Source organism: Octopus bimaculoides, chromosome 5 (assembly GCF_046866305.1).
Source record: "Octopus bimaculoides isolate indiv1 chromosome 5, ASM4686630v1, whole genome shotgun sequence".
Classification (NCBI taxonomy): Eukaryota; Metazoa; Mollusca; class Cephalopoda; order Octopoda; family Octopodidae; genus Octopus; species Octopus bimaculoides.
In genome coordinates, this window is record NC_142932.1 from 122,360,820 (window position 1) to 122,373,359 (window position 12,540).

A 12,540-nucleotide genomic window follows, 5' to 3' on the forward strand; every position below is an offset into this window, starting at 1 on the left:
ATCAGGAAAGACAAGATCAAGACAAGGTTTTCTATCTACACACAAAACCCACCCAACACATAGGAAGAAATCTTTATAGTATTCGATACCAGTTATTCTAAGTATTCTAGATACCAGTGCAAAGCTTAACACTTTGAATCCTTTAAACTTTATCTGTTAGCTTTCATACGAAATGCTAATTAAGACTCAGACTAACTTGCAAAGCATGGATGTGCAATAAAAATTACAACAAAGTACATTAAAGATATATTATTCCTGCCAGACTGATTCATAGAATACAAATGTGAGTGTGTGTTTGCACGTGTGTATAAATATTCGTGTGTGCAGATATATGCATGTATATGTATGTACATACATGTATATATGTATAAATGTATACATACGCATTTAGATATATGTATGTATTTGTGTGTGTATACATACACGTTTATATATGTGTGTGTGAATACATACACGTTTGGATATATGTATGTATATATATATATATGTAGACATACATATTTAGACATATGTATGTGTGTGTACACACACACACACAAAACACACGTGTGTGCATGGTTGGGTAGATTAGAGATGAGATGGGTAAGAGGTAAAGAGAAGTAGAGAGACGTACACTCATAGTTATAGGGGTTAGCCATTTTGCAGGAAGAAAGGAGGAATATTATGCGGAATATCATGCTTAACTATAGATCTACTTTAGAAAAAGTGAGGAGGAAACAAAATATTAGGCAAAAAAAAATATATATATATACAAAGTGTGCGATGGAATATTAAAAAATGAACGGTGCCCATCAGTAAAAGATAAATGACCCACCTCAGCCGCAGCTAAGAAAACCAACTTACCAGATTGTCTGGCATGCCTGCTCTCCATATTGGCTCTGGAGTGTCTGTTGGGCTCGGCTGACAACATTGCCCCTTTCTCATTAACCCCAGAGCTTTTGTTCTCTCGCTCAGCAAGAGACAATACAGATCTTCCTGATGACTTGGAAATTCTATTCTCCATATATGAAGAGGACTGATTTTTGTGATAGTAAGGTTGATTGGAACTATCTAGAGATTTAGAAAAGCAGTCTATTAAGTGTCTCTTAGAATGGCCATCAGTTCTCATGCTGGATATTTGAGCAGAGCTTGGAAGCGATGATAACCTATTTACAGTGCTTGCAGTACTACCAGCGGATTTCTCACTTGAACATCCAACTGGATAGCTCAAGGATTTTTCGTTAGAGTTCAAAATTTTATTTTTGGCAGGATTATCCTTGACGGTGCTAACAGAAGTCTTCGTGGACCCCTCTCCTGTGGACCATGTTAAACCCTCTGTTACACAGCCATTGTTTCCCTTTTCAACAACTGGCCTCAGTGCCTTTGTAGTTTGACTCTTTACTATGTGTCTCTGGTGTGATGGAAGTGGTAAGATAGGAGGCTCAGCTGGACCTTGTAACAGTGATAACACCGAATCAACGGCTTCTTTACTAACTTTCTGGTTGGCCTGAGAACCAGTATGACCTTTGGAGAGCAGTTCCTTTGAAGATTCAGAAACTGTTTCCCGACTGGAAGAAGAAATTAAACTATTCCTAGAAATGTCAACAGAGCTAAAATTCTCTTTAGTCCTTTCAACCCACTCATACTCGGAAGAATCTATTTTTAAATCTTTTTCACAGAAAAGCTGAGCTGCAGAAGGATCTTCGATACGATCATCACCAAATGGTAGCTCTCTTTTATGCTTGTGCTTTTTATGTCTTTTCTTTCTTGGTGATCTTCCATCAACATCCTCCTCCTCCTCAATTTCCCCATGGTTCTGTCTGTTCTCTTCCTTGTGACGCTTTCGTTTGTGCTTTTTGTGTTTTTTGTGTGAATGTCGGCCACTAACAGCAGAAATTTCAGCATGACTGGTGTTAACAAGTGTGTTATGTGGCGTAGTCATCACTATAGGAGTTGGACAAGAAGTTACAACATTCGTGACATTAGAAGTATTAAACATGGTTGACTTTGATCTTACAAGTTCTGATGGCTTTCCAGTCTCTATTTCACTTGTAGACAGAGGTGTTTTCTTCGGTTCCTCTTTAACAGAAAATGTCGATGTCTGTTGGTTACAATTTTCCTTTGGCAACAAGTCAACAATATTAGAAGAAACTGTAGTTGAAGTAGAACACTCCATTGAGCTACTGTTTCCAGATGTTGTCTGAATGCCACTGTCAGAAATTGACTTAGAAATAGCTTCTCTTGTTCCTTCCAGACAAGATTCATCTAGTAAGTTACTACTACTACTACTACTACTACTACTACTACTACTACTATTATTATTATTATTATTACTATTATTATTATTATTATTATTATTATTATTATTATTACTACTACTACTACTACTACTACTAGTACAACTGGTCAAACTCTCTTTACTTATGACACTCCAGCCTGCTGGTTGCCACTCAGGTTTTGTACTAGGCGAGACACTGCTTTTATCAAACACATGCCAATCTGTTGCACAATTTGAACTAGTGATGGCAGTTGATGCTGATGCTGATGCCGATGAAGATAAGCTAGGTGAAGATTCTTGAGATGGAAGAAACAAGTTTGCAGGTTTCAGTTTCACCATAGCAGCTGTATCTAAGGGTTGTGAAACTCCAGCAATGGCAACAACAGAGGTAGCTGTTGAACAAATAGTACTAGAGGTACTTTTTTCCACAGGAGAAGATTTTGACTGTGAATGTCGACTGTGCAGCTTCAAGGTCAAATCCTTGTGTCTTAAAGAAGATAAAGAAAATCTATCAGGAGAACGAATATCTCGAGAGTTAGTTCTTTCACGATTAGTTGTTTCTAAAAGGTGAGTGTTTCCTGGAACAGAGGTGGTGGCATTTAGACTCTGGTCAAAAACCACTTTATCATCATTAGAAGATAAATCTAACTTATTTTCACTATGTTTAAAGGCTTCACTACTAGCTTTGTTTTTTTGATGTACATGAGGAGGTGAACAGATAGAATTGCTTTTGTTCTCCTGATCAGATTCAGAGTCACCAGTATAAGGAACCAGCTTGGAGACCTCCTCTTCATGCTTGCTCACCACTTTAATGCTTCCATTAGCAGGTTTTTCAATTGTGGTTACAATGCCATTTTTTATCTGCATTACAATCCTAGGTTTGGCGTCCCCAGTCTTACTGTTGCGGTCAGAAGCTGACTTGGTGCCGTCTGCTTTTGCAAAACTACTAATACCAAAAGAGATTTTATCACGTTTGTCTGGCAGTGGAGTAGCCTTTGAAGCATTGCTATTGCCAGTGTCTACCAAAGACTTTGGGGAATACAAGGTCTGAAGTGTATTGTTCTTGCGTTGAAGTGCCGTGCCAACATCATTCAGCACTGGAGACCCTGGAAGTAAACCAAGTATGCTTAATAAAACAGCCATGAAAATCATGACATGAGGAAAATTTAACTAAAACATTAAGCAAACCGGTATAGTTGATGCACTGCTCCTCTATAAGAGAATTGGCAATGTTACGGCTTAATTAGGACACTAAAATTAGCTGTAAAGTACTAGAAAAGTGTTCCATGCCTTGGTAATCATTGAATAAAAGAGAACCTGGTAAAACTGGTCTAAAACTACCCCATCTAATGCAACAAGACTATATCACTTATTTAATGTAATACTGAAGGTACCTTTTCTTTTTAAAGTCAAGAAATACTGAAAGCTTAGCTTGTTATTAATGGAGCATAGCCATCTAAAGTAAACTCAAGAGTGAGTTGTTAAAATAAGATTGAGTTTGAAAAAACAGAAATTGTGAATTTGCACTTATAAATTATAATGTATCATTTCTATACATTCGCCAAAAAAATTAAAAACAAAAAACAAAGATCACTTATGTAATGCTTAACAGACAGATATTAACGATTGAAAACTTGGATATGAATCATCCAGTTTTTTAGTGCTTACTTATAAAATACAAATATACACAGACACACAAGTTACAAATATATTAAATAACTAAACAACAAATCAAGGAAATGCAAGAAGATAAAATGACTTAAGACAAGGTAAACATCAGTAGTTAAGACAATTTAATATAGGTATGGCCACAGCCAACTGGCTGGAACCAGTAATGGTCTAATATTTGCAGTAATTAGTAATCAGTGAAAACGAAAAATGAAAATTAAATATCCAAATTGACAACTGAATGTAATGCACAGGGGATCAGCAGTAAAATGATTATCAACTTTATTTGACTTGGAAGATTTTCAGCAGGGAAGTGGAGAAACTAACAAAGACCTACCTTGTTATAGAATAAGAAATTACAAACGGTAAAAAGCATTCCAATTTAATACCAACATTTAAGATCCAATACTTTCATTCTACAGATTAGCATCCTTTTTTTTTTTAAATAAAGTTCAAGATTAGGGACATCTTTTAAATACAAAGAAAAAAAAAACTGTATCCTTGAAATTATAAGAACTATATGGGAAAACTTTCAGGCAGTAGGCAAGCAAAAATTGTAATTACTATCCAAAGTTCAGTTGAAATGCAAATAGAGACTAACATCTAGAAATTTAAATTCTCATCAAGATAAGGTTGACCAGCCCTCATCATGCTATATAACTAGAATTGATAATGAAGTGTGATACTAGTCAAAACAATAGCTGCACAGCAAATGAAAAATCTCTTAACTATTTTAGTTGAAATTTAAAACACTATTTTTAGAATAATAATATATATCTCATTAACAAAATAATCCTTCATTGATGACTACAGACAAACATTTTGTAATCTCCCTTTATAATATTAAAAAGAAAAGTGAAAATTAAATTTAAAAAGAAAACTTACTGTGGGACCCATTTACAACTCTAAAATTAGTTTGTAATGCTGGCATCTGGGGACCAATAAAATTTCCCTGAAAAAGAACAAAGAACTTGAATTTATTTGCTTAAAGCAAAAATAAGATTTTCTTAAAAGGAAATATTAAAAAATAGTTTCATTTGTTTATTTACCAACAATTTTCATATAACTGATATTTTTAAGGAGCATTCAAGATTACTATCATATGTAATGCTTATCTGTTCACATTGTTTCTCTTTTTAGAATGCAACCGTTGGGAAGGTGTGAGAGGCTGGATCTGGCCAGTTTAAATGCTTAAAGGATTGAGTGTCAATAGTTAGGTTGAATTTCAAGTTTGCTACAACTGTGACATTTGTGGCAAGATAAAAAAAAAACTCTGCCTGCACCACTCTTCAAAGCTGACAGTACATGCCACAGTTCAGTGGTTAATGTAAGAAATGATATCATTATCCATTTCACTAATGCATGTGCAAATGTCTAAACTTTTTAAACCTCTTGCTATCAGAGGAAAATGTGTAAAGTCTAGCTGATAAGCAGCAATATTTCATTAATTTTATAAAATTTATCAGGTACATATGTGGTTGCATGGGTCAGATGGAATTCATAGAGGCAAATTTTCTATAGCTAGATGCCCTTCCTGTCACCATTCCTCACTCATTCCAAGCAAGATAATATTTCCCGATGGCCAGACATGTTTTCAAGGGTGGCCAGAAATGAGGGCCTCCCTTTCTTCAACAGTAGTACAGCAGTGCTTGTTTTTAACTAGTGGCACATAAAAGACACCATTTCGAGCGTGGCTGTTTTCGTGCGGTTGACACGTAAAAGCACCCACTACACTCTCTGAGTGGTTGGCGTTAGGAAGGGCATCCAGCTGTAGAAACTCTGCCAAATTAGACTGGTGCCTGGTGTTGCCATCCGGTTTCACCAGTCCTCAGTCAAATCGTCCAACCCATGCTAGCATGGAAAGCGGACGTTAAACGATGATGATGATGATGATGATGATGATGATGTGATGTGAAGACAAGGAGACATACACACGCACACACACACAAACAGAGTGAAAGAGAGAGAGGTAATGATACATATAAACATAATTAGGCTTGATACACACACACACAATCTACATATATTCAAAAAGACAGTGAAGATGTAACAGTGAAGGGGCAAGGGCTATATGCCAAGTCACGGGGAGATGTGTATAGTGAAGCAGATAAAAGATTGGAGAGGGTGAGTTGGTGGATGGCTTTGCAAGATTTCGAAAAGTGGTAACTAGGGGACAGGGTGTAATGAGTGGACACTGATAAAAGGAGGAGATATTAGGAGGATATGGTGTGGAAAAGGGATTAAACGGGTACATATTGTGAGAAGGTAGGTACGTGAGGGAGAATAATTTTAAAAAAATTTTTCTATCAAAATTTCTCAAACAAATACAATTCATATAAATGCTTTTTTCAACCAGTCATCAACAAGGATTAAAGCATACATTTTTATTAATATTTATTATAATGTTAAAATTATTGTAAGCAGCACCGACATAATTAAATGTCTAATTGGAGTGACAGAAACAATGGACTATTTAGTTAGGCTACTTAACATGCTGAGTTTAAAACCTACCAATGCCAATTTGACTTTTATTCTTTAGCGGTTGATAAACTGAGGCAATTAGGACAGCTGTGTGAAGATATGTATGGATGAGGACAGCTGTGTGAAGAAGTGCCAGTCTCTAATGGTGGAGGGAACCTGTAGAAGTGGTGGAGACATGAGACAAGGTGGTAAAGCATGATCTTCGAACGTTGGGCCTCATGGAGGAAATGACAAATGACCAAGACCTTTGGCGATGTGCTGTACTTGAAAAGACCCATCAAGCCAAGTGAAATCACAGTTGTGGCCGATGCTAGTGTCACGTAAATGGCACTCGTGCCGGTGACACATTAAAAGCACCCTTCCAGCTTCGGGCCTCAGGGAGGCAGTGACTGAGGCTTTTGGCGATTATACCATGCTTGAGAAGACCTGTCAAGCCAAGTGAGATTGCAGTCATGGACAATGCCAGTGTTTTGTAACTGGCATGTAAAAAGCACCCACTACACTCTTGAAGTGGTTGGCGTTAGGAAGGGCATCCAGCTGTAGAAATCTTGCCAAATCAGACTGGAACCTGGTGCAGCTCTCCAGCTTACTTGTTTTCAGTCAAACCATCCAACCCATGCCAACGGACATTAAACGATGATGATGCTGATTTTAACACAACCAGTTAGCTAAAATATAGCTGCAAATTACCACTACACATTTATAACTTATTTATACAACCTTCCATTTCTTCTCTTTTAAATCCAACATCTGCCCTTTGCTAATAATAGCAACAGCTCTTGTAAACTGTCCGGCAACTTGATGGCATCTACCACTGGTTAATATTTGATAATGCTTGAATATAAACGTTAATGCTAGAAAGAGCGTCACCACAACAACAATACTCATGAATAATTAATTCACTTTCATGATATACTAATAAGCAAGACATGTAATACTACAAAGATTGGCACAGTTGTGTAGTAAGAAGTTTGCTTCTTATCACATGGTCACAGGTTCAGTTCTATGGGTGCAGTTACAGCTTCTTATCACATGGTTCAAGTGTCTTCTACTGTAACCCTGAACTGACCAAAGCTTTCTAAGTGGATTTAAGTACACGGTAAACAGAAAGAAGCTTGTTGTATATGTGGGTCTGTGTGTGTGTGTGTGTATGTGTTTTTGCATTTGTCCCTACCATCTCTAGACAAGCAATGTTGATTTGTTGCATTCCTGTAACTTAGCATTTTGGTAAAAGTGAATGATAGAATAAGCACCAAGTTTTAAAAAATAAGTACTGGGGGCATTTTGTTTGACTAAAACCGTTCAGGGTGGTGTACCCCAGCATGTCCACAGTCCAATGACTGAAACAAGATAAAAGATATTTTGAGATGAAAAAGGTTTTAATATTTACAACTACATCATGTGAAATATAGAAAATATTGAAACGTTTTTATCCCTAACAATCAAAAAAATAATCATATTCACAAAAGAGATTTGGATTTCTCTTCAAGACCCAGAGATATTCCAGCCCTGGGCAGTTACTGATTCCTTATTCTCTGTTTCTCATCAAAAACTCCTCCTCTTCAGAAAAATTTTAAAAAATACAAAAGAACTGTTGTATGGCAGATGCTAAAAAGAGGTTAGATCAAAATAATTATTAATGGCAATCAACTGCCATAGACTAGGATTAAATTCCTGCACCAACATAAGAAATTGGCAGACAACGTGCAGCCAAAATTTATTAATAAAAACTAAATTAGTAATTTTGTTTTTTAAATACTTACTGCAGCTTTTTTCTCTTTGCAACGAAGATAGAACAACATATAAGCCTCTGACTCAAACACTCGTGAAGCACTCACTTCTGTCACCTAAACATAAAGAGAGAGAGAGAGAGACACTGACAATTATCAGGGATAATCTTTATAACATTATATATATATATATATATATATATATATATATATATATATACACACACGCGTATTGCAAATATATACATATTTCCATACATGAAAATTGTAATGTAATTTTATATAGCAACAAATTCACAATAACCTTAGAAAATATATTCTGTGCTGATATACTGGAAAACTGACATATAGTGATATATTATTCTTAAACAAGAATATTGTTGACAGAGACTTAGAAGTTTCAGCCAGTTAAGCCATTGTTGGACTACAATGCGTAAGAGTTACTATTGGCTTTATATACCCTCAATTCTGAGTGCGTGAGTTTGAGTGGAGTGGTAATGAGGTTTGAGTGTGGGTTGTTATGGAGAAGTGTTTTGGAGAAATTTTTATTGATTGAATTTGGGGTTGTGTTATTGTTTAGAATTTATTCATGTATGTGGTTCTTTGTATGCAGGTGTGTATGTTTAGCTGTGTCCATCAGAGTAGGTTAGACGCAGGATGGCTGAAACTTCAAAGTGACTGCCAATAATATTTTTGTTTCAGAATAATAAATTTGTACCCTACTTCATACACTATAAACTAACTCCTCAGAGCGATGTAAAATCGTTATTATTATAACCGAACATAAAAATACACAGTGATATAAGTATATATCACTAAGTAACAGCTTTACATATAGAACATGTCACAGTGATAATTTGTACAGAATGCATGCTACATTGATTGATAAACTACTTTTAGTAAGTGAGCTTTGATTAGAGCCTAACCTTGCAATATATTATGTGTTTTAACAAGTTTTTGTCATATATAAAGAGGGTATATTATGACAATTCACTTAACTAAAGTTCCAGCCAGTTCATTTCCAAAATGCATTAATCTTTGACAGCATGGGTATACTAATGTGTGTGCACATACATAATAAATACCATACAATTAATTTTAATATCTCTTAAGACATCATCATTGTTGCAACATCCACATTTCCATGCTTGCATGGGTCAAATGGAATTTGTTGAGGCAGATTTTCTATGGCTGAATGCCCTTCTTGTTGCCAACCTTCACCAGTTCCCAAAACCAGACATGCTTTTCACAGAAGACTGGAAACAAAGGACACCACTTGCTTGACAGTGACACTTGATTACAACTATCATACTATAGCAAAACAAAGAGACAGTAACACACACACATAAAGATGAACTTCTTTCAGTTTCCATTTAGCAAATCCACTCCCAAGGTTTTGGTTGGTCAAATATTGGGGTATATAAACACATTGATAGGGGGTGGGGGACAAAAAAATAAAATCAAGGGTTTATATGCCCTAATATTAGACTATTTTCTGTAGTCTATATACAGAGAAAGCTTATAATATTTTCGGAAGTAATTTATTTTTTAAGATAACATTTTACACAGTTTGGAGCAGAAACATTAAAATTACATTTCTTTTTGAAAATGAAAAACAACATTTGAATTGTAATTGCTTAAGCAAAAAACAATTAAGTCTGTAATAACAATCCTTTCTACTACAGGCACAAGGCCTGAAATTTGGGCTAGGGAGATAATTGATTACATCAACCCCAGTGCTTGACTAGTACTTAATTTATCAACCCTGAAAGGATAAAAGGCAAAGTCGACCATGGCAGAATCTGAACTCAAAGCTTAGCGACAGACGAAATACCTCTAAGCATTTCGCCCGGCATGCTAACGATTCTGCTAGTTCACCACCTTTAAGACTGTAATAATAATGCCTTATATTTCAGCTAAAAATTGCCATAATAACTATAAAAAAAATGTGGCTGAGTGGTAAGAAGTTTGCTTTCTAACCACATGGTTCCAGGTTCATTCCCACTGGATGGCACTTTGTTTGAGCAAGTGTCCAAGTGTCTTCTACTATAGCTTCAGGCAGACCAAAGTCTTGTGAGTGAATTTGGTAGACAGAAACTGAAGAAGCCAGTCGTGTGTGTGTGTTTGTCCCCTACTACTATTTGACAACTAGTTTTGGATGTGTTTGCATCTCAGAAACTTAGCAGTTCAGCAAAAGAGACCAAAAGAGTAAGTACCAGGATTGAGAAAAAAAAAAAAAAAGAGTACTGGGGTTAATTCATTCAACTAGAAACTCTTTAAAGTGGTAACCTCAGCATGGCCTCAGTCGAATGACTGTAACAAGTAAAAGATAAAAAATACATAGTTGCATCCTCTGATATTTATGTATTTGTAGCACAAATGAGAAAACAATCAAATGGTAATGCACAGGTCTCCAACAACAGCAGACAATACAATATAGTGATTTTAATATTTAGCTGATATCTGCACTGTACGTGGTTCAGTTAACAAATGTAGTTGAGTTTTAGCTTGTATGTTAATGCTTGATGTGCATATGTAATGAATCAGGTGATACAAAACAGAATGAAAAACAGAAAATAATTTACTTACCGAACTATCATTCATGCAATACCAAGATTGGTTGGAAGGCCGTACATATGCAAAATAATGACCAGATGTACAGGAATGACCAGTATGTACAAGTACAGCATAGAGTTTATACATCAGTGATTCACCCTGAAAGAAGAAAAAGTTTGCAGTAATGGTTGAAGAATCTATCGGTTGAAATCTTGAGCAACTGGAGAAATTTTGATTCAGCTGATGGCTTAATGCTTTAGCATTCACATTAACCTATCAAATGTAATGCTTATTGAATTAATCATGCATTATCTTGCAAGATTTGAGATTATAATAATGTGAGTGTTTCATCATCAGTTAACATCTGTTTTCCATGCTGGTATGGGTTGAATCGCTGGACAGGAGCTAGCAAGCCAGAGGGCTGCACCAGATTCCAGTCTGTTTTTGGTAAGGTTTCTATCGTTGGATGCCCTTACCAATGACTTTACAGAGCATACTAAGTGCTTTTTATGTGACTCCAGCATGGACACGTTTTATGTGGCCAATGTCATTTTTAGAATTACATTGTAGGACTGGTGTGAGAGGCCAGATCTGGTCAGTTTGAACATAAAACATGTAGAGAACTTTGGCCAGATATGGCTAGTGTAAATGCTAAAGGGTTAAAAGCTACTTCAGTGCTCTCTGACAATACTTCCATTCACAAAAATTAGGACAAAATAAGCAACCATCCACTTCATGGTATTCCAGTCATAACAATGCCGCCAATTCACCAAGTTAAATCATATCCACAGATATCCCTTGTTTAGTGGACAAACTTGCTATCATCCATGCCACAGACAGTCTTGCCAAGTAGTATAGAACAACAGGAAGTAGCAGCAAGTTGAAAGAACATGCAGAATCTTAGTAAGTAGGAAGGTAGACAAATCCAAAGTCATAGTAAGTAGGAAGGCAAACAAATCACAAATCACCTTCAGGTCGATGGCCCTGCTCAATCTGTAGAAAAATTGTAGGTAGAAACTCCATAAGATGCACCCGGTGTAAGCTTTGGACATATGCAAACAATCAAGTTAGAGCTGTGCCAAACCAATGAGGATTCATTTTGGCAAACACACTAACACACAGACACACACATATATATGTATATAGTATTTGGTAATAGTACAAATACCCTGCCTCAATATATTCAAGAAGCTAGATTAGTAGAAAACAACAAGATAGAAATGGTCCCTTACCTGTCTAATACTCATATAAGGACGAAGATTAAGTTTCTCTGGAAAGCTGATGTGCCGGACAATTTTGCCAAAGTACCGGTTGTAATCAAATCTGAAAATATTACAACAAATTAGTTGAAAAATATATAATGTAAAATGTTTTTGACAGTTAGTAAGAATATTCTGCGATCTGACAGTCAAAAGACAAACAGTGTATTATGAGAACAAGTAGAAAGAATAATTTACAGTTCAGTTTTAATGATAAACTAAATCAGTGGCTGTCAACCATTTTTTTTTTTTTCGCCTATGGACCCCTCAGATTCCTATTTTAGTCAGATGGACCCTCATAGCCATTCACACTTTCAGAACTAGACAAGTTGCAGGTATGGAAGCAAGGTCTAGAATTGAAGGGCCTTAGAGTTAACTTAGCAAAAACCAAAGTCTTAGTAAGCAGGAAGGCAGACAAATCACAAATCCTTCAGGTAGATGGCCCTGCTTGATCTGTAGAAAAGGTGTAGGTAGAAACTCCATAAGATGCACCCGGTGTAAGCTTATGTATTTGTAGCACAGACGAGAAAACAATCTGATATTGCTGCACATAAAAGGTGCAACAATATCAGAAGAAGGTTAACTGGGA

At 36.1% G+C, this 12,540-nt stretch overlaps 1 protein-coding gene across 4 annotated transcripts in view; it reads right to left on the minus strand.

The window, feature by feature from the left end:
• Positions 1–12,540, minus strand: part of LOC106868704 (uncharacterized) — a 91,539-nt gene that overhangs the window by 33,928 nt on the left and 45,071 nt on the right. For all 4 annotated transcript variants that reach the window (XM_089353033.1, XM_089353034.1, XM_089353036.1 and 1 more), the window contains 5 exons: positions 11,925–12,015; positions 10,726–10,851; positions 8,170–8,253; positions 4,811–4,877; positions 844–3,363 (listed from right to left, as the gene is read on the minus strand). In XM_089353033.1, coding sequence (XP_089209159.1) covers positions 844–3,363; positions 4,811–4,877; positions 8,170–8,253; positions 10,726–10,851; positions 11,925–12,015 — 2,888 coding nt within the window. The remainder of the gene's footprint in view (positions 1–843; positions 3,364–4,810; positions 4,878–8,169; positions 8,254–10,725; positions 10,852–11,924; positions 12,016–12,540) is intronic.